This window comes from Erpetoichthys calabaricus, chromosome 7 (genome assembly GCF_900747795.2).
Source record: "Erpetoichthys calabaricus chromosome 7, fErpCal1.3, whole genome shotgun sequence".
NCBI lineage: Eukaryota > Metazoa > Chordata > Cladistia > Polypteriformes > Polypteridae > Erpetoichthys > Erpetoichthys calabaricus.
In genome coordinates, this window is record NC_041400.2 from 40,354,316 (window position 1) to 40,377,412 (window position 23,097).

The window sequence follows — 23,097 nt, forward strand, 5'->3', positions numbered from 1 at the left end:
CCTGCGCTTGGGAAAGGAGATCATAACCTGGTTCTGCTTCAGCCTCACTATAAACCAAAAGTGAGAGTCCTACCTGTAACCACACGATCATTCAGGAAGTGGACCCCGGAGGCTGAGAATACTCTGAGAGAATGTTTTGGAACTACAGACTGGGATATCCTGCAGGGATCTCATAGTGAGAACATTGAGGAAGTTGTTGACTGCACTACTGACTACATCAACTTCTGTATGGACATTGTAGTTCCAGTAAGAACAGTACGCTGCTATGCTAACAACAAGCCATGGATTACAAGTGACATCAAGGGCCTTTTGAACCAGAAGAAAAGGGCTTTTAAAGGCGGTGATCAGCATGAGCTCAAGCGCGTGCAGAAGGAACTCCGAGTCCAGCTCAGGGCGGCGAAGGAGCAGTACAGGAGAAAGCTGGAGCAGAAGTTGCAGAATAACAGCATGAAGGAAGTGTGGGATGGGATGAAGATCATCACTGGCTGCAGCTCGAAGCGGGGTACCACCATTGAGAGAGACGTGAAGAGAGCAAACCAAATGAACAACTTCTTTAACAGGTTTGACCACCCTAACCCACTCTCACACTCACCTCGGAGTATTACACCCTCCACACATCCTTCTGCTGATACCAGCATAGGAGAGACATCCCCACCCATAATTACAACAGCGCAAGTGAGCAGAGAGTTGAGGAGACTTCGTGCCAGCAAAGCAGCAGGTCCAGATGGAGTATCGCCACGACTGCTGAAGGTCTGTGCATCGGAGCTGGGGGACCCTCTACAGCGCATCTTCAACCTGAGCCTGGAACAGGGGAGAGTCCCGAGGCTTTGGAAAACATCTTGTATCACCCCAGTCCCAAAGGTATCACGTCCTAGTGAGCTGAATGACTTTCGGCCTGTTGCTCTGACATCACATGTGATGAAGACCATGGAGAGGCTGCTGCTTCACCACCTTAGCCCACAGGTTCAACATGCCCTTGACCCTCTGCAGTTTGCATATCAGGAGAAGGTGGGAGCAGAGGATGCCATCATCTATATGCTACACCGATCCCTCTCTCACTTGGACAGAGGCAGTGGTGCTGTAAGAATTATGTTTCTAGACTTCTCTAGTGCCTTCCACACAATCCAACCTCTGCTTCTTAGGGACAAGCTGACAGAGATGGGATTAGATTCATACCTAGTGGCATGGATCGTGGGCTATCTTAAAGACAGACCTCAGTATGTGCGTCTTGGGAACTGCACGTCTGACATTGTGGTCAGCAACACAGGAGCGCCACAGGGGACTGTACTTTCTCCGGTCCTGTTCAGCCTATATACATCGGACTTCCAATACAACTCAGAGTCCTGCCATGTGCAAAAGTTCGCTGATGACACTGCTATCATGGGCTGCATCAGGAATGGGCTGGAGGAGGAGTATAGGGACCTAATCAATGACTTTGTTAAATGGTGCGACTCAAACCACCTACACCTGAACACCAGCAAAACCAAAGAGCTGGAGGCCCAGACCCTTCATAGACCCAGTGATCATCAAAGGTGACTGTGTGCAGATGGTGCAGACCTATAAATATTTGGGAGTGCACCTGGATGATAAATTAGACTAGACTGCCAATGCTGATGCTCTATGTAAGAAAGGACAGAGCCGGTTATACTACCTTAGAAGGCTGGCGTCCTTCAACATCTGCAATAAGATGCTGCAGATGTTCTATCAGACGGTTGTGGCGAGCGCCCTCTTCTACGCAGTGGTGTGCTGGGGAGGCAGCATTAAGAGGAAAGACGCCTCACGTCTGGACAAACTGGTGAGGAAGGCAAGCTCTATTGTTGGCATGGAGCTGGACAGTTTAACATCTGTGGCAGAGCGAAGGGCGCTCAGCAGGCTCCTATCAATTATGGAAAATCCACTGCATCCACTAAACAGTATAATCTCCAGACAGAAGAGCAGCTTCAGCGACAGACTGCTGTCACTGTCCTGCTCCACTGACAGATTGAGGAGATCGTTCCTCCCCCAAACTATGCGACTCTTTAATTCCACCCGGGGGGGTAAACGTTAACATTTAACATTATACGTAGTTATTGTCTGTTTTTCACCTGCATTATTATCATCCTTTAATTTAATATTATTTATTGTATCAGTATGCTGCTGCTGAAGAATGTGAATTTCCCATTGGGATTAATAAAGTATCTATCTATCTATCTATCTAAAAAGATTTTGGAATTTTGGATTAGAGATACTTAACCTGTATTCTCCTTCTGATGCATAAAGGCATACAGTAAATGGCTTAGCCACCTCACCTTACTTAGTTTATTAATACCTACACTGAAGTGTGAACACTACAGTTTCAATATGTAGACCTGCTTAAAAGTCCCAGGATAAATCAAACTAGTCCTGAAGGCATAGTCTTTAGCTATGGTCCCCAACTTCTCTGTCTGCCAACACAAAGCATGGGACTGAAAGGCTGAAAACAAAGGCGTGTAATTCTGGAGCACCATGTCCTGTAAACAGATGAGAGCTGATGGCAAGACAGACGGCGATAAGAGTGAAAGAGTGAGAAAGGATGAGTGAATGAAATGCCTCCATCATTCTGCTTATATGAAAGTTCAGAGCATAAATAAAAATCAAATGCACCATTTCACTCAAATGATTTGTCCAAAATGTCATACCAAAGACCCCAGTGTGATTAGCAGCCTTTTCCTAACATTGGCCTCTGACAAACCTCAGGGTCTCTTTAGCAGGGGTCCAGTTTTCATTGGCCAGGTTGTTCTGCTGTTTACATGTAAGCAGAGCAAAGAAACTGACAGGATGACAGAAACCCACCGTGACATACATAACACCACAGAAATAAGATGATTAATAAAAATTTGTATTCAATAAAAAAAATCAAAAGAAATTTGCAACATAGATAAGTTGATGACAAGAAATATTCTGTAATAAAACAATACATTTTATGTCAATAGAACAATACTTTAATCTCCTAAAAGCAGACACCAAGTGTGTTCATTTTCACGTTTTCTGCCACTAATGCAGCTCTGAAACACTGCAGCCAAACATCTTTTTTAGGAAACTCAACTGCAGTTGTTACCCACATGAAAGGCCGGAGGATTCGGTACGTCACATCCTGTCAGGCCTACACCAGAAAATAAAAAGAGATCATGGCCTCCTTTACATTCTAAAGTGGGTGGTGTGATCTGGTGGCCAACAGCAGAAGAAAAGTCACATCTTGTCACCTCACCAATGGCTCTCAGAGCAAGTAGATCAAGCTGCCGAGTTCAGATTAATTTGAAAACGTGAAGAGTTCAACCCAATTCGGGGCCAGAGTCCATATACTGTAGGCAAGCCAATCCATTGGCGACTTTTACAAGATGTGTGGGACAACTTAGCTATTAGGTTACCAAATGAGCTCAACAAACTATGCGGTCTCCTCTTGTCTGCCAAACTTCATACATACACACGGCCATTTGAGAATCCACAATAAAGTTAATACGCCTGTGTTTGAGAAGTGGGAGGAAAAGCAAATACATGGGAAGAGAATGAAGACTCCACACAGACATTCAAGTCTGGGACTGTGGAGTGATGAGACCGCTGTGTGCCACCATAAAATGTGCTCCATGAAATGAAAACGTATTTCTTATGTGTTATTTTAATTGCACTTAAAGATGGTGGGTACACTTTGGCACTGCGCTACTCTGTTGCCTTCGGTTTTACAGAATCAACTTTTAAAACCTGTAAAAGTCTAGAAATAAAATGGAATGGCTTCTGCACAGTGCTGTGGTGAATAAAGGTGGAGATTTTCAGTAGAAAACTTAACACTTGCGCACCTTTCTCCTCTTTCTTTTTTTTTTGCTGTTGGGTTTTGGAATTTCCTTTTCAATCTGCTTCAACCACTTCCTCACTTTTTTGTTTTCTGGATCCACACAGTATTTTTTATTTTTAATATGAAGCCTGTTCAAAAAAAAGAAAAAAAAAGGAGCTGAAGCCATTGGAGAATTGACAGGAAGTACACTTGTTTTTTTCCTTTTAACATTTTATGGAACTTATTAAAAGCAAATAACATTCCATACAAGCAAGTCAAATTTTACAAAACTAAGTTCACATTAAATCAACCCACACCCATGAGAAAGTTGGCTATGCTAACAGACGGAAGTACAATTGACCAAGTCAGATTTCATATTTGGCATTAGTAGCAATTTGAGTAAAAAAAAAACTAAAGTGGTAGGCAAGCCATTGCACACTTTATGCCAAAGCTGCCAACTTTAAAAGCTACAGGAAACACCTGGTTCTTTTCTGCGGCCTTCATCGCTGCTTTTAATATGCAGTGAAAGGCACCAAATACGTCATTCAATTGTTATAACACAATTTCTCACATGCAAAATCTGTTTTCTATCCAGCTGCAAGTACAGTGCATCCGGAAAGTATTCACAGCGCATCACTTTTTCCACATTTTGTTATGTTACAGCCTTATTCCAAAATGGATTAAAATCATTTTTTTCCTCAGAATTCTACACACAACACCCCATAATGACAACATGAAAAAAGTTTACTTGAGGATTTTGCAAATTTATGAAAATTAAAAAAACTGAGAAATCCCATGTACATAAGTATTCACAGCCTTTGCTCAATACTTTGTCGATGCACCTTTGGCAGCAATTACAGCCTCAAGTCTTTTTGAATATGATGCCACAAGCTTGGCACACCTATCCTTGGCCAGTTTCGCCCATTCCTCTTTGCAGCACCTTTCAAGCTCCATCAGGTTGGATGGGAATCGTCGGTGCACAGCCATTTTAAGATCTCTCCAGAGATGTTCAATCAGATTCAAGTCTGGGCCACTCAAGGACATTCACAGAGTTGTCCTGAAGCAACTGCTTTGATATCTTGTCTGTGGGCTTAGGGTCGTTGTCCTGCTGAAAGATAAACCATCGCCCCAGTCTGAGGTCAAGAGCGCTCTGGAGCAGGTTTTCATCCAGGATGTCTCTGTACATTGCTGCAGCCATCTTTCCCTTTATCCTGACTAGTCTCCCAGTTTCTGCCGCTGAAAAACATCCCCACAGCATGATGCTGCCACCACCATGCTTCACTGCAGGGATGGTATTGGCCTGGTGATGAGCAGTGCCTAGTTTCCTCCAAATGTGTTGCCTGGCATTCACATCAAAGAGTTCAATCTTTGTCTCATCAGACCAGAGAATTTTCTTTCTCATGGTCTGAGAGTCCTTCAGGTGCCTTTTGGCAAACTCCAGGCGGGCTGCCATGTGCCTTTTACTAAGGAATGGCTTCCATACAGGCCTAATTGGTGGATTGCTGCAGAGATGGTTGTCCTTCTGGAAGGTTCTCCTCTCTCCACAGAGGACCTCTGGAGCTCTGACAGAGTGACCATCGGGTTCTTGGTCACCTCCCTGACTAAGACCCTTCTCCCCCGATCGCTCAGTTTAGATGGCTGGCCAGCTCTAGGAAGAGTCCTGGTGGTTTCGAACTTCTTCCACTTACGGATGATGGAGGCCACTGTGCTCATTGGTACCTTCAAAGCAGCAGAAATTTTTCTGTAACCTTCCCCAGATTTGTGCCTCGAGACAATCCTGTCTCGGAGGTCTACAGACAATTCCTTTGACTTCATGCTTGGTTTGTGCTCTGACATGAACTGTCAACTGTGGGACCTTATATAGACAGGTGTGTGCCTTTCCAAATCATGTCCAATCAACTGAATTTCCCACAGGTGGACTCCAATTAAGCTGAAGAAACATCTCAAGGATGATCAGGGGAAAAAGGATGCACCTGAGCTCAATTTTGAGCTTCATGGCAAAGGCTATGAATACTTATGTACATGTGCTTTCTCGATTTTTTTATTTTTAATAAATTTGCAAAAACCTCAAGTAAACTTTTTTCATGTTGTCATTATGGGGTGTTGTGTGTAGAATTCTGAGGAAAAAAATGAATTTAATCCATTTTGGAATAAGGCAGTAACATAACAAAATGTGGAAAAAGTGATGCGCTGTGAATACTTTCCACATGCACTGTATCAGGCGTATAGCAAGAAGAAATTGTAATGGACAACGAGGGGACACACTCTGATCAGTTAACTAAAGAAGCACATCTTTAGTGTATGGAAGGACACAAGAGTAGCCAGAGGAACCTCCAGAGCACACAGAGGGACCATGATGGAAATCAAACCTAAAGTCCTGATGCCGTGATGCAGCAGTACTGGCACTGAATAATCGTGTCGCCCATATATTTAAAATGGTTATTGTATTTGTAATTTTTAAAATGGGCCAGAAAACACATGTATGAGGACTATTTTGGTAAAGCACTGCATGCATTCAGGACTGATTTTATATTGGGTTTTGTGCAGAACTCATGAGGAACATTAGACAACTTTGTTTTGTTCAAGTTATATTTAAAAGGGATTGGTTCAGTTAATGGATTTTAGGTTAAAAAATCAGACTGCAGGCTCACTGAATATGTCCATGTACTCCACCTGTAATGGCATCTTTAATTCACCTGAAGTGCTTTGAGAAGGTGGGCACCAGGAAAGGCACTGATTTGTGTTCCTTTCACGGGATACCGAATTAATGAACCACTTCTGGAACATTTGAAAATTCTAGATGGGAACAGGCCAAAAAAAGCTTGCCAGTCTTATCCACTTAATGCTTCCAAAATAACATCAGTCGGGTTTTGAAAGTCCGTAAAGTCCTGCTGTCTATCACACTACTTGGTAGCTTATTCTAAGTGTGTATGGTTCTATGGTGTGAAGTAAAACATCCTAATGTTTGTGGAAACGAAGTTTCCAACTGTGTCTCCACGTTCTTCATGAACTCATGTTAAAGTAACAGTCTCTCGATCCACTGTACTAATTCCCTTCATAATTTTAAACACTTCAATCCTGTCTCCTCTTAATCTTCTTTTGCTTAAACTGAGAAGACTCAGCTCTTTTAATCTTTCCTCATAATTCATCCCCTGTAGCCCTGGAATCAGCCTAGTTGCTCTTCTCTGGACATTTTCTTGCGCTGCTATGTCCTTTTTGTAGCCTGGAGACTAAAACCGCACACAGAACTTCAGATGAGGCCTCACCAGTGCATTATAAAGGTTGAGCTTTACCTCTTTGAACCTGTACTGCACACATCAGGGCGCTAGATAACCTGACATATAATGGCTCCTGAACACTATCTGGTAGTTATTAGTATCAAGTCCACTACGTCTCCTAAATCCATCTCATAAGGTCTACTTTCAATTCTCAGAACTCTCATTGTGTATTCCCACCTAATATTTTTACTTCCTACATGGAATACTTTACATTTAATGACATTAAATTTCATCTGCCACAAGTCTACCCAAGCTGGTATGCTGTCCACATCCTTCTGTAATGATTCGAGTTTATCTGCCATACTACAGAGCTTGGTATCACCTGCACCCTTAACCAGCTTGTTACTTATAGAAGGGTTTAATACAAAAACTCTTCTAATTTACCAAGAGTAAGTGTCCATTGTGGAACTACAGAAATTCAAAAACACAAAATGTGCTTGAAACTTCAGAAGATACAGCATAACTGAAGATGGCAGGAGCTTCTTTACAACTGAACTGAACTGAACTGAACTGAAGCCAATATGTTGCTTTGCACCAAGGTGTGAAATTCGAGTTGGGAGAGATCTGGGAGAGCATTCAAGTGTGCATATGTCACAAAAAGTGCCTTTTTTGCATGATGCTGATGTGTTTTTTGTTTGCAGAAAGCATATCCACAAATAACATAACTTGTCTACTTAAGGCAGTGGCGTCATTACAGACTTTGTGGGCAGGGAAGTTGCGCCAGAAATCATAGATCTGGGAAGCCCACAGTGACTGCATGGCTTTATTTATTATCAATATGCTTGTCTACTTGAAATTGGAATGAAAAGGTTCATGGTGTTATCAATCCTACAACTCCATAAAGCTTAATTATGACAATTACTCTTTAATGTAGCTTATATCCTTGATGTATGTAACTCGTAGTGGCTATTATTTTTAATTGGATTTAATTTCACTTGGGTAGCTACATTAATTTTCTGCACTAGGGAGTGGAGGATGAAATGATCTCTCTGCTCCACAAAGCTTATTCTCACCTACACAAAGATGGTAGCACTGTGAGGATTCTTGTTTTTCTCCAGTGCCTTCAATACCATCCAGCCAACCCTGTCAAGGGGTAAACATAAGAGATATGAAGGTGGATGAGCCTGTGGTGTCCTGGATAATGGACTATCTGTTGTGCAGACTGCAGTTTGTGAGATTCATGGACTGTGTTTCTGATACTGATGTGAGCAACACTGGAGCACCACAAGGAACAGTCCTGTTTCATTTTATGTTCACTCTGTACACTTCAAGCTATAAATATAACGCCAGCTCATGCAGAAAATCTCAGATGGCTCTGAAATGATAGGGTGTATTGATAAAGAGGATGAGACAGACTGTAGGAGTCAGGTGGAGAATTTTGTTCCTTGATGCAAACAGAAATGTCTGCAACTTAACATCAGTAAAACTAAGGAAATGATTGTTGACTTTCGCCACAACAAAGAGCTTACATGTCCGGTCAGTATTCAAGGAGTGAATGTAGAGGTGGTGCTCTCCTAAATGGGGGTCCACATCAGTGACAGATTGGACTGGTCTCATAACACCAAGAAACTATGTATGAAAGGGCAGAGCAGGCTGTTCATCCCTAGGTGATTGCGTTCCTTTAATGTGGAAAGTGACATTCAGATCTTTTATAACTCTGTGATGGCCACTGCAATTTTTTATGCTGTGGTGTGTTGGGCTGGTTATATCACTTCAAGAGAGGCCCACCGAATCAACAAGCTAAATTAAAGGGCAGGCTCATTTATGGGATGCACTCTGGACATCCAGAAGTCATAGCAAAGGAGAGCATTAAAACAAAACTGAGTGGCATTATGAACAGCGCTGCACATCTTCTCTCTGACACAGTAACACTGAGGACTTTTAACCAACAAATTTTTCAGCAGAAGTGGGTCAAGAAACGTGACGGAGGCTCCTTTATAGCAACAGCAATATGCTTGCATAATGCCTCACAAGGACTGACTGCCAAGTCGGAAATATTCTTTATTTTTAATTTTCTTGCTTTATTGTCATTCTGGTGTGTGTTCAGACCAAAGTATGTGTGTATATTTACTTATTTATACAGTATATCAATTTATGTACTTATTTATTTAATGAGCTTCTATACAAAGCCAAAATTCCCCTCTTTCTTTCTTTCTTTCTTTCTTTCTTTCTTTCTTTCTTTCTTTCTTTCTTTCTTTCTTTCTTTCTTTCTTTCTTTCTTTCTTTCTTTCTTTCTTATGCCACTGACTTAATATTTATATGTTATAATTGATTATATTCTCCATAACTAATGTATTGTATATTGTCTAGTCCAGCTATTATCAAACAGTGAGGTGCGCCCAAAAAAGGGGGCGCGAATGTTGCCATATGTGGTGTAATTTCGCTATTCGTAGGAAAATTTTAAACTTATAGCGGTGTATCGGCAGCAAAAAATATAGGAATACATTTTATTAGGGCTTCAAAAAAACGTTAGGTAGGGCACGACTAAAACTGTTATGACAACTCGGGTCGCAAATACTTAAAGGTTGAGAAACGCTGGTCTTGTCCCAGAGTAATATTTCATTGTTCAGAGAATGGGATCCTCATTCATATCCATGCTATTCTGAATATCACAGGATATTTCACATGGAATTGGTTTCATGATGGAACAGTCTGCAGGTTTAAAATCTCCTGGAAAGAACTGGGTGGTCAGAACACCTAAGTCTGCTGGACGTTTTGCTGAAATGTGTTGTATTTGACCTTCTGCACATATGTTCGAGTCAGTTCTCTGTTAATAGCACTCTTTGACAGACAGATGTGCAGATAGATGCATAAGACACTAGATAGACAGACAGACAGATAGAGCAATATGTAATATATGAATATACTCACATAATGGCATTGAGGTCACATACTCCATTATTCTTGAGGACTTCATAGCATTTGACACGATTCAGCATTTCCCTTTGTATTTTTACTGCAACTTGAGTGCAGCATTTTCGTTGAGCTGAAACTAACAGTTTATTGCCATTACTTAAAATAACTATAAGCATATATTAAAGTCTTTCTTCTAATTTTGCTAGAAACTAATCTATCTATCTATCTATCTATCTATCTATCTATCTATCTATCATATAAAATGCAAAGTTGACCGACTCATTCACTCACTCAGTCACTCATCAATAAAAACTCTATTTCCCGTTTAGCCAAAAAGATGAAATTTGGCAGGATGGTACATCTAGGACAGTAGATATCCGCTCTGAAAAGACATTTCACTATATCAGTATTTAGGAGTAACAACCCCCTCCGCCCACATTAGAAAACTAAATGCCCCAAAATCTCAAAAATGTCTTGACATATTTGTTTTGAATTTTGTGATGTTGTAGAAAAAGGAAAATTGGCAGTCACATGTTTTTTTGTTTGTTGATAAACTTATTTGTCGATATGTAATAATCTTATGGTAACTTACATGCTCTGTGCTGTGCTGAGAGAATGTTTTATGCAAATGATGGAAGCAGCAGAAGTGACAGTGATTAAGCATCAGGCACTTTTATGAATTTAATGGTGTGCAGAAGTAACATCACAGTCCATAGAGCCAAAAGCAATAACAGTACACAAATCATGCTTCTGCCATTAATTATCTTGAAACCAAGTCAGGTTTTCTAGATTTCTTGGCTAAAAAATGAAACCTAACACAGAAAGTTCAGACAGATTTTATACTGTACAAAAAAATGAACCAGGATTCTTATTCATCTCCTTTCCCAAAATTGCTGTACTTGTGAGGTACGACAAAAGCCCATGGGACCAAAGGGTGTCGACAAATGAGTGCAGAATGCAAACCCCCTTGGGATTAGTTTAATTTACTACATAAAATATATGAAGAGTGACTACAAGCCCATGTATAATAATAGGGTACCTGTATTGTGCAACTCTTCAGAACAAATCTAAAAGTGACACCGATCTATATGTTGGTGTTAAACTGTCGCAGGTGGTGATCAAGCTGGACATGCCTTGTAGGGATGGGACGTTTGACACAGAAGCATCGAAGCGTGTGTCACTTTTGTGAAGCACGGTGTGTTTAAACAGTGTACCAAAGTGCTTTCATCAAAGTCCCAATACCATGTCACTGATGATGCCTAAAGCTTCAAACCTGCTAAGGTCTGACTGTTTGAGAGCTTTGCCCTATCCTATACGTGAGAAAAGGGGATGTCAAACTACTGGTCATATTTTATCCAGAGATGATGCTGAATTAAATATGGGATTCCCAACTGGAAAAAATTGATCAAGAGTGTGGGAACAGTTTGATATCCGACAATAAGGTAAATACTATACTACATAGTTCTGCTGCCGTGACCTTGTAATGTGCCATTTACACTTCTGCCCTGTCCCATTCACTTTGCTCTGTGCCATAAGCACATTCTTGAAATCCTGTCATGGTTCTCTTCGTCTTTTAGTACTAATATTCTCCAGGCACTGTTGGAAAGTTAATCTTGCACACTGCCTCACAGCTAAATTTCTCTCACATAATTATGACTCAATGGCAGCTTATAATGTATGCCCAATGGTTATAATTATGGGAACAAATTACATCTTTAGAACAACACATATAATCACTATTTTATTGTAGAAAAGTGTCACACATATTGACTTGTATATTTATCGTAGAATTTTAACGGCAACCTGGTGATCATAGCATCAAAATGTGCACACAGAGCGTTCTTAAACTTTTAGTGCACTTGTTGGATCGAAACTATGAAATCAAGAAGAGGTGTTTGGGTGTTTCTTCTGCTGTCTGTATGTATCTGTAGTTCATGGCCACTATGGCTTCTGTAAACCACCAGATGTCACAATTTTCAAAGCACTGAAACTTTGGATCCTTTCTGGCACAGAAGCCTCAAAAGCTCCACAAGACTTTGTCACAAATATCATGATTTGGACTTAGGATTGAACAGAATTCCCAAAAATCTATGTCTGGATAGAATTACAAATTCAGACGGTTTTAGTAGATACCAGCATAATGTATTTGTATACATGTATGCTTTTCTGGCTGAAAGTTATTTTTTTAACAAATAATACAGGCAATAACGACTAATTGTATACACAATCTGTCAAAATGCTTGTAATACTCTACTATTCAAATGATTCAACAGAAGGTGTTTTTTTCTGTCATCCTGATTCCAGGCCCATCTTAACAGTATCATAGACCCCCGGGCAAGGTAGTGCACTGAGGTCCCTGTTTTGACAGCAAAACAGAATCATACATAGGCATCAGAAACACCGTGGACCCAAATGATTCTGGGACCCCCCAGCCAGTGCCCGTACGTTAAGACAGCCCTGCCTGCTTCAAATCCCACAGCACTGTTCACAATGTCCTCAAGGGTCTGCTCACTTATTACGCCCGGTTCGTGGATCAAGATCATACACGGAGATGTTCATGTACCAACAGAAAACAAGTCTCCTATTTCCATTTGTGATGGAACAGGCTTTACATTTAAAAGTATCCACAAGCCTTTCACATCCAGTGGGAGTGCAAAGCTAATAACATTTTAATATGCAATTGATTAGTCATTTTGTGAGTGTACACTAATCCTGCACTTTTGTTCAAAGCAACTGGCCAAGATGGTAAGAACGGTTCCTAACCTGCACTAACCACTGTGTCCCGCAGGCTGCTCTTGTCGGGCTCAGACTTCTAGTAACTAAACTAGTGGAACTTTTAATGCATATTAAAAGATGAAGACTGCTTGATGGAGAGCAGAATTACTCCAGGAAAGGTAAATATTGCTTACCATAAGAAAGTCAAAAAATTGAAGAATGCTCTATTTACCTTTTTTTTCTTATAAAAATAATTCAGACTGACTTATTAAGTTTTACACTTGATGTTTAAGTTGCTTTACAGACACCAAAATAAGGAAGAAAAAGAAACTGATACAAATACACATTATCCTCCTTTGAGGAATTAAAGATAAAGACATGCGCTTATACCAGATTTGGAGCTGTGGGCAGCTGCTGTGCAAGGCAGGGACTAACATCGCAGGACACTCTTACACTTATGGCATCCTGATTTAGAGTGTCCAATTAATGTCCCCTTTCAGGAAAACTCAGAGAAACAAGCAAACTTCCACAGAGCTGACATCTTGGTAAAATTGAAGTTTGTCAGGATTATAGAAATATATGAAATATTATGTGCAAGAAAATCACATGGTGTGGCAAGTAAAACTTCAATTGTGTTTTCATATTACACAAAAAATAGGCAAAAAAAGGCATGTGAATGCAGGCAGTGTGGCGTAGTGGTTAAGGCTTTAGACGTCAAACCCCGAGGTGGTGGGTTCAAATCCCACTGTGTGACCCTCAGCAAGTCACTTGACCTGCCTGGGCTCCAATTGGAAAACCAACAGAAATGTAACCAATTGTGCCATTAATGTTGTAAGTGGCCTTGGAAAAATGTGTCAGCCAAATAAGTAAATGTAATGTTACCAATGAATTTATTATTTATCTTGTGCTCTAAGAACACACAATCAGTTGATTCGTTAAATCTGTCAAATAAACCTGCAATCCTTTCCTTGGTGCCATAAAAGTAACAACGAACCAAACTATTTTTTTTTTTAATAAGCTCGTTGATGGTGAAATGCCTTTTGATTTATGGTACCATATCACCTTTTGTGACACATTTTATTCTACTGCAGGTTGAAAGGTTTGCTTAGAGTCACACTTGGACCCTCCAGTGAGATTTGAACCATCAGGGATCCTGCGCCTCAATAATAACAAATGACATCTCCCATAAAAGTCAGCACCAGAGAACTTTAAGAATGACAAAAATCTAATGGAGAGATCCCGATTATTAAAATTAAAATCAGAATAATGCCACACATGTCATAAATTAGATCTCATCTATCCAATACAAGATCTAATTTAGTATTATTATAAATGTTACTACTGTAAATACAAGAATACATTTTTTGTGTGAGAGGACATCTCACAATTAAACACACACTAACTGCAATGATCATGCACTCGTAAAGAGACAGCGATTGCAGATATGGTAGTTGAAAGCAACAAACTTTCAATTAAAAAAGGAAAACACATTTTAATATGCAAATGCAATTCTCTCTTTTTCTTCCCGCCAACCACTTAATTATAAAAAGAAAACACACACACACATTCAACAAAACTTACATTTTCAATACATACCTTTTGTTTTTGCTACAATCAAACCGCAAGAAGCGAGAACCAGAAGCAACCTGAAATCCATCTTGCAGCCCTCGAGGCCTGACTACTTGATCCTGTCTTCTGGCAGATCTGAGGCCCCACGCTTCTGATTTTACTCATCTGGCCACACCCACTTAACGAGCACAGCATGTGTTCTCTTTCAGGATGTGTTGTAATTTCCACCCTTTATACCCTCCAGGTAATTTCTCCAAATGCACATCCTTCAGTTAAAACCCAACAAGAAAGCACAGGTAGCATACCAAACTGCTGCGTGTATCACTCGACTAGCTGCTTTTTAAATCTTTCCTTGTGTTTCCTACACAAAAAAATCAAGCGTCTATTTTATATAGTGCCTTTTTATAGCTGACTCCGCCACAAAGCAGTCTACAGATACATTATGGTATACTCCAGTGTACTGGCTGGTTAAGTCACTAACTTCATGTCAGATGAAAGGTAAGGCAACATTATTCTTGAAAAATTAATCCCTTCCAAAAAAAATAAATAAATAAGAGACTAATTTTTAGCATTTTAATGTTTCCAAGGACTCCAATTGAAGATGTGAGTTCCAAAATCTGCTAATTACACCTTTTGGTAAAATTTAGTGAACATGTGATTGTGACTTTTCATGCAGTTGGCCATGAGCCGAAAATATGTTTGAGCTTCAAAACCTGCTAATTGCAACAGTGTAGCGCTATAGTTTTAGGGATTTAGTATCAAAATCTGCTTACGGACCCAGATTTTCCTATTTATCTCCAAAATGTATCTTTTGTACTTAGCTGATTTTGGAACATAGCTCTTCAATTGTTCTGTTAAATGGGCTCTAACTACACATAGGGCGGTACATGATATAGACTGTTCGTGTTACATGACAGTGCTATACAGGAGTACAGATTAAAATAAGGCGGACTGAGACATCGATTATTGCTTCCTTACATACAATTTAACCCTTTTGGCCCCGACATCCTATTACTAGTTCATAAATATGCAGCCGTTTTTGTAAAGTACAGGTATGTTTGCAGCCGTTGGAACCGAGCATGCTACTATTAGCGCAGACTGGAGAGACTGGCATACAGTCTGCGAAACATGGATGTGAAAATGGATGCTTCCAGACTGTGCACACCACTTTCAATTTTTTTTTTCCTCAAGAAGATTGAAGTATTTGGCAGCTATTTTATTATAATAGTGATTTTTTTTGTTAGTTTTTTTCATTTTTGAGCTTCCTAGACACTCCAAAGGTAGAATATCTTACAAAATAAATTTTCCCATTAAAACAGAAAATCCAGAGCCGAAAGGGTTAATAATGATAAATAATTCAATTTCAGAATCACATTCTGGAATTTTTTAGGCACTGGTTTGGGAAACTTTATTTTTGAATCATTGCATTGCCAGGCTATGTATACAGTATATAAAATTGTGATTGCTTTTGCATTGTTCAAAATGGGCCAAATAAAGGACACATTTAAGGACTGACTTTGTAAAGCACTACATGCGCTCTTGATTAATTTTACACTGAGCTTTGTGCAGAACTCATCAGAAAAATCAACCATATTTATAGTCTTTAAAAAGGAGGACCAGTTGCAGGCTTACTGTAAGAGCCAATCTTAGTTAACGCTTTAAGTTAAACTCATACTAGTATTTTCTCAAGTAGAATAGAATACAATCTTCTTATAGTTACTAGAATATGGTGTAGTCTTTTACCCCCTGTAAGGTAATATAGAGCTTTCCTGCTATAATCTGCAGTCTGTTAAATGGGAAAGGTGCTATATAAATAAAATGTATTATTATTAATATTATTATTATTAACTGTGTGTTAACTGAGTCACTTTGTGTTTGGAAGTAGTCCCATGGCTAGCATAGACTGAAAGTCCCATTTGCAGATTGTAAATGTAATAGGCATACAGTTTTCTGACCATTTAGAAATGGTTCAGCTGTATGAGCAAACTTAAAGAATGAAACAAGATTTATAAGCTTTAAACAGAATTTTCCTTAAACAAGAACTTTTCTTTTCTTTGCTACATTAATTTTTTCCTCTATTTTTGTGTGAACTGTTTTACTTTGAATTTTTACTCAAGTTTTTTTAAAACGAAGATATGTTGTCTTTGGAATCATTTCAATGTGTCAAGCTATTGCGGAATGTCATTTGCAAACTAGAGCTGCTGAATTTTGGTAATTTTTAATAAACGCATCAACATGGCCCACCAACCACCCATCCAAGTGCAGTGTTCACAGCATGAGGTCCATCTCCTTGGCTAGGTTTGATTTGCGACTGCTTGGAGATTTCTGGGCTGATGTACAGTATCTCTTTAAGATATGCTCTCTTATCGATATCTTCTTGTAGTGGAATACTTTCTCTGTTCACTGGAATGGAGACCTGCGTATAGATAGATCTTTGACAAATCAATATATTCATCATTTTTGACATCACAGACTTGCAAATCTGGTAAGACAGAGCATTTGGTTAGCATTTCTGAGTCATCATCGTAGTTACTCACAGTTTTGATGTAGCAAAAAAAAATACTCGTTTAAGGAAAGTTCTGTTTAAAGCTTATAAATCTTGTTTCATTCTTTAAGTTTACTTATACAGCTGAACCATTTCTAAATGGTCAGAAAACTGTATGCCTATTACGTTTACAATCTGTAATGTTAGCCATGGGACTAATTCCAACCACAAAATTGACTCACAGTTAACAGACTCCAGATTATAGCGGGAAAGCTCTATTTTATATTACCTGACAAGGGGTAGAAGACTATACCATATTCTAACAGATATAAGAAGATTCTATTCAATTCTACTTAAGCAAACACAGTTTAACTTAAAGCATTAACTTTCTAAGACTGGCTCTTACACTTATTGAACATGGCCATGTGCCCTTCTGGTAATGACACCTTAAGTTCACTTGAAATGTTTATAGAAGGTGGGCACTGGGGAACGTATTTAAGTATACTGAATTAATATAACAAACAGCAAACCCCTCCCAATATTCTTTAATTACCTAATAGCACGGACGTACAGTGCATCCGGAAAGTATTCATAGCGCATCACTTTTTCCACATTTTGTTATATTACAGCTTTATTCCAAAATGGATTCATTTTTTTCCTCAGAATTCTACACACAACACCCCATAATGACAACGTGAAAAAAGTTTACTTGAGGTTTTTGCAAATTTATTAATAAAAAAATTGAGAAAGCACATGTACATAAGTATTCACAGCCTTTGCCGTGAAGCTCGAAATTGAGCTCAGGTGCATCCTGTTTCCCCTGATCATCCTTGAGATGTTTCTGCAGCTTAATTGGAGTCCACCTGTGGTAAATTCAGTTGACTGGACATGATTTGGAAAGGCACACACCTGTCTATATAAGGTCCCACAGTTGACAGTTCATGTCAGAGCACAAACCAAGCATGAAGTCAAAGGAATTGTCTGTAGACCTCCGAGACAGGATTGTCTCAAGGCACAAATCTGGGGAAGGTTACAGAAAAATGTCTGCTGCTTTGAAGGTCCCAATGAGCACAGTGGCCTCCACCATCCATAAGTGGAAGACGTTCGAAACCACCAGGACTCTTCCTAGAGCTGGCCAGCCATCTAAACTGAGCGATCAGGGGAGAAGGGCCTTAGTCAGGGAGGTGACCAAGAACCCGATGGTCACTCTGTCAGAGCTCCAGAGGTCCTCTGTGGAGAGAGGAGAACCTTCCAGAAGGACAACCATCTCTGCAGCAATCCACCAATCAGGCCTGTATGGTAGAGTCTAGACGGAAGGCACTCCTTAGTAAAAGGCACATGGCAGCCCGCCTGGAGTTTGCCAAAAGGCACCTGAAGGAATCTCAGACCATGAGAAAGAAAATTCTCTGGTCTGATGAGACAAAGATTGAACTCTTTGGTGTGAATGCCAGGCGTCACGTTTGGAGGAAACCAGGCAGCGCTCATCACCAGGCCAATACCATCCCTACCGTGAAGCATGGTGGTGGCAGCATCATGCTGTGGGGATGTTTTTCAGCGGCAGGAACTGGGAGACTATGCAGGATAAAGGGAAAGATGACTGCAGCAATGTACAGAGACATCCTGGATGAAAACCTGCTCCAGAGCGCTCTTGACCTCAGACTGGGGCGACGGTTCATCTTTCAGTAGGACAATGACCCTAAGCACACAGCCAAGATATCAAAGGAGTGGCTTCAGGACAACTCTGTGAATGTCCTTGAGTGGCCCAGCCAGAGCCCAGACTTGAATCCGATTGAACATCTCTGGAGAGATCTTAAAATGGCTGTGCACCGACGCTTCCCACCCAACCTGATGGAGCTTGAGAGGTGCTGCAAAGAGGAATGGGCGAAATTGCTGCCAAAGGTGCATCGACAAAGTATTGAGCAAAGGCTGTAAATACTTATGTACATGGGATTTCTCAGTTTTTTTTATTTTTAATAAGTTTGCAAAAAACCTCAAATAAACTTTTTTTCACGTTGTCATTATGGGGTGTTGTGTGTAGAATTCTGAGGAAAAAAAATGAATTTAATCCATTTTGGAATAAGGCTGTAACATAACAAAATGTGGAAAAAGTGATGCGCTGTGAATACTTTCTGGATGCACTGTATGTGGTCATCCCTACAGTATCTACTGTATATGGAACTTTTTATGTTGTGCCCTTGTGCCCTGTGCTGGCTGGCATTGGCTCCAGCAGACCCCCGTGACCCTGTGTTAGGATATAGCGGTTTGGATAATGGATGGATGGATGGATATCATTGTACTGCTCGTGTATAGATGATATTTCAATAAAATGCACACTAACTTGAACTTGATATAAACCAGTATGATGAAAATGAAATAAAACTAAAAAGAAAAAAAAAGAAAATCTTTTACTTGGCAGTCACAGTCACAGTGCAGCATTATGCAGATGTATTGCAGGAGCCGCCGTCGCGTTTCTTGACACACTTCTGCTGAATGATTTGTTGGCTGAAAGTCCTCAGTGTTAGTGTGTCAGAGAGAGGATGTGTAGCATTGTTCATAATGGCACTTGGTTTTGTTTTAATTCGCTCCTTTGCAACGACCTCCAGGGGGTCCACAGTGTGTCCTATAACTGAGCTTACCCTTTTAATATGCTACTTTATTTGGTGGGTATCTCTTGAAGTGATGTTATCTGCCCAGCACACTACAACATAGAAAATCGCATTGGCCATCACAGAGTTATAGAAGATATGAAGGATGTCACTTCCCATATTAATGGAACACAGTTTCATAAGAAAAAAGAGCCTGCTCTGCCCTTTCTTATATAGTTCCTCTCGGTGATGAGACCAGTCCAACCTGTCATGGATGTGGACCCCCAAGTACTTGTAGCAAGTGCAGAAATCCAAAAACACAACATGGAATGGAACTTCAGAGCATACAGCATAACAGAAGGCAGGAGACCTTTGAATTGTATCATTGGGCATATGTCCTATGTGATATCTGCCTGTGGTTAAACTCTCCACTTTCTCCTCCGTCCTGGCTTCTTACAGAAATAAATCTGATTTCCACTCACTCTTTGCAGCAGTTACCATTTATCAGGTTTAAAACAAAAAACAAAGTAGGTGAGTATGCTGGCTCTGAGGCTAAGGATCTGCACCGGTATCCAGAAGGTTGCCGGTTCGAATCCCCGTCACTGCCAAAAGAGATCCTACTCTGCTGGGCCCTTGAGCAAGGCCCTTAACCTTCAATTGCTCCAGGGGCGCTGTACAATGGCTGACCCTGAGCTCTGACTCCAAGGGGTATGCGAAAACTAACAAATTCCTAATACAAGAAATTGTATAAGGCGAAATAAAGAACAACAGTCCTCTTATAAATTATGTTCTGTGTGTTTGGCACTGGGTAAAAAAGCACCTTGGCTCCATTCCACACTGGCACTCCCTTATACCACTGCTTCACAATAGCTCTCTAAACACTGGTGGGTGAATCATCTCCTATCCAACTTAGGCTTCACACTGCGATTTACTTAATGGAAACAGGCATGCCTCTTTGCAGGTTCTTAAAGACAAATCTACAATCCCTTTTTCTACTTTCTTTTTCTATCCATCCATCCAGTATCCAACCCGCTGAATCCGAACACAGGGTCACGGGGGTCTGCTGGAGCCAATCCCAGCCAACACAGGGCACAAGGCAGGGAACCAATCCTGGGCAGGGTGCCAACCCACCGCAGGACACACACAAACACACCCACACACCAAGCACACACAAGGGCCAATTTAGAATCGCCAATCCACCTAACCTGCATGTCTTTGGACTGTGGGAGGAAACCAGAGCGCCCGGAGGAAACCCACGCAGACACGGGGAGAACATGCAAACTCCACGCAGGGAGGACCCGGGAAGCGAACCCGGGTCCCCAGGTCTCCCAACTGCGAGGCAGCAGCGCTACCCACTGCGCCACCGTGCCGCCCTTTCTTTTTCTATTTACCAATTAAATCTGTTTTCAGGAGGTGTGGACTTTGTTTTTTTTTCCTGTTCTCAGCCATCTATTATTTGACTATTTTTTTTCACATCTTTACTTTCCACTAAAAGTCTTTCCTCCTTGTTTGATTCTCTTGGTGATTTCATAATTACGTCAATCTCAGTCACTCAGAAATGGATCACTGACCAATCCCTGTCAACTCCATTGTGTCGGAACACAATTTTTAAAAACATAAAAAATTTGTCCAGAAATTCTAATCTTTAACACATCCAATATAAAGTTATTCATAAGAGTTTTTCATTAACCTAGAAAGCTTTCCCTGATGGCTTTAGCCCTCTGTTTCACTCGGTCACCAGGGGCCTTATGTATAAACGGTGCGTACGCACAGAAATGTTGCATACGAACGTTTCCACGCTCAAATCGGGATGTATAAAACCTAAACTTGGCATAAAGCCACGTACATTTCCACAGTAACTCATACCCTGGCGTACGCAATTTCTCCGCTCGGTTTTGCAGACTGGCGGCACCCAGCGTCAAAGCAGTGCTACTGTTCCTATGTGGTCACCCTTTCTTTCTTAGCTCCACATTCCTGACGCGGCTTTATAAATACACTGAAATTAACTGCATATTGTTTATTAGTGTAATGCATCTGATTGTAATTAACCTGTAGCAATATAATGGTCCAGGGAATAGCCATAGTATTCCAAATACCATAACTGCTTTAGCGTTGTTACGCTCACTGCATCTTCTTCTTCTTTCAGCTGCTCCCGTTAAGGGTTGCCACAGCGGATCATCTTTTTCCATATTACTCTCACTGCACCACTCGGAGTATTTATATCACTGTATCTGAGTGTGAATCACAGCAGCAGCTGATCAGAAAGAGAATTATCGGTATACAGTTTCAAGCACACACTACCTCAACCACGGCAAAACGCGTCAAAGCCTTTCCTGTACGGACCTCGCGTTTCAGAAACAGTTTCATCCCAAGAACTATAAACGCACTCAATCTGTCCATCAAGTGCTCCTTGTAGAACTGTTTGTACTTATAAGTACAATTACCCCACTGTAAACTTGCACTAGTTATAATATTGCACAACCTGCGCCACTTTATAAACCGTGTATGATGATGATATCATTTTTTAAGATGAAATGCAGCAAAATATGTTGCTTATAGTATACAGATAAAACTTTAACTTTATTTAAATAATCTGAATTGTTAATAATTAAACATGTGAGGACACGGTGCCACAGCACTAGCTAGTTCACGGATAGCTCCTGCCTTGCGCTGTATTATTGCTGGTGTTGACGCGACACTGGAAGGATAGACGGATAGAATAATTAAACATGTACTATGAAGATATTTCAATGTTCCTTAAAAGTTTTGAAGAATCGGCGTTCTAAGCTTACAGATGGCTTCACGTCTATTTACAGAGCTGATTGTGTGGCGATTGGGTATTTGGAGAAAGAAAAGTAAGGACAGGAATTGGAGGTTAGTATGTTTGAAAGGGACAGTACTTCTGTAATAAATTATTTCATCGAAGGTCGCACATGGCGCAGCAAGCCTCTTGCGTGAGATATGAACAATCACTGCACCACCGTGTTCTCATGTTTAATAACATGCTTTCATTCCTATCATCATGAAAAAGATATCACGTATACATCTCAGTATTTTAATTATTCAGAGAGCTGTAGTATCACAAATGCAATGGATTCTGTGTCCTGTCGGAGAAAGAGAAAGAACGGAAGCACCTAGTGATTCACACACATAGAGCACACAGAAGATCAAACACAGAACAAAGCATTTAACGTGCTACTTGAGAAACTAGTAAAATAAACGATTTTAAGATGAAGTTTATGATGTTCTACTTTAATGACAAAATAAACTACGAGATTAAAGTGGAAATTTCGAGATTAAAGTTGACATTTCACGCTTTTTTCCCCACTGTGTGCCTATTTTTTTTGTCTGTACCCTAATAAGCTTTCATATGACACTCAGACGGTGGGCTACGAGTCGCCTTTTCATGCCGACTTTGATATGTGACTTCTTTTTTATTTTGGGCACTGTGCGACTTTGTGAACTTGAGCTTTCGAGTTTCTCTGACACTCTATGTCACTCGATCAACTTCCTTTTGTTGATTATACCACTGTTTAAACCAACAAATAGTACGTTTTTCCTTTGCCTCCACTTGGTATTCGCTGAAATTCTTGTATTTTCCCCCGTGCTTTTCCCATTGTTTTTTCACAGAAGGCTATTTATATCGATTTGCATATTTAAAGAGGCGTAATTCTGGGAGGAGTTGGGGCGGGACAGAAGGCGCGTGCACGTGCGTTACTTTTCACGCTGATCGGGATTTATGTAGTGGAAGAACGTGAAAGTTTGCGTGAGCACAGATTCCTGCATCTGGATTTTTCTGTGCGTACGCACATTCCCGCTTTT

General features: G+C 40.5%; 1 protein-coding gene across 1 annotated transcript; it reads right to left on the reverse strand.

Moving 5' to 3' along the window:
- Nucleotides 1–2,889: 2,889 nt before the first annotated feature.
- ccl27b (chemokine (C-C motif) ligand 27b) lies at nt 2,890–14,364 on the reverse strand. Its single transcript, XM_028804814.2, has 3 exons — nt 14,233–14,364; nt 9,937–10,057; nt 2,890–3,936 (listed from the first exon to the last, which is right to left on the reverse strand). Exons 1-3 carry the CDS (start codon nt 14,291–14,293, stop codon nt 3,798–3,800), a joined length of 321 nt encoding a protein of 106 aa, XP_028660647.1. The 5' UTR covers nt 14,294–14,364; the 3' UTR covers nt 2,890–3,797.
- Between the last annotated feature and the right edge of the window lie 8,733 nt (nt 14,365–23,097).

Bases quoted from the DNA above. Each gene is read 5' to 3' on its own strand.
- ccl27b (XM_028804814.2), bottom strand. From the start codon at position 14,293: ATGGATTTCAGGTTGCTTCTGGTTCTCGCTTCTTGCGGTTTGATTGTA. The intron at 10,058-14,232 runs GTATGTATTGAA...ATAAACTGTTAG, and splicing joins GATTGTAGCAAAAACAAAAG to TTTCAGCTCAACGAAAATGC. The intron at 3,937-9,936 runs GTGAGTATATTC...TTTTTTGAACAG, and splicing joins TGTGACCTCAATGCCATTAT to GCTTCATATTAAAAATAAAA.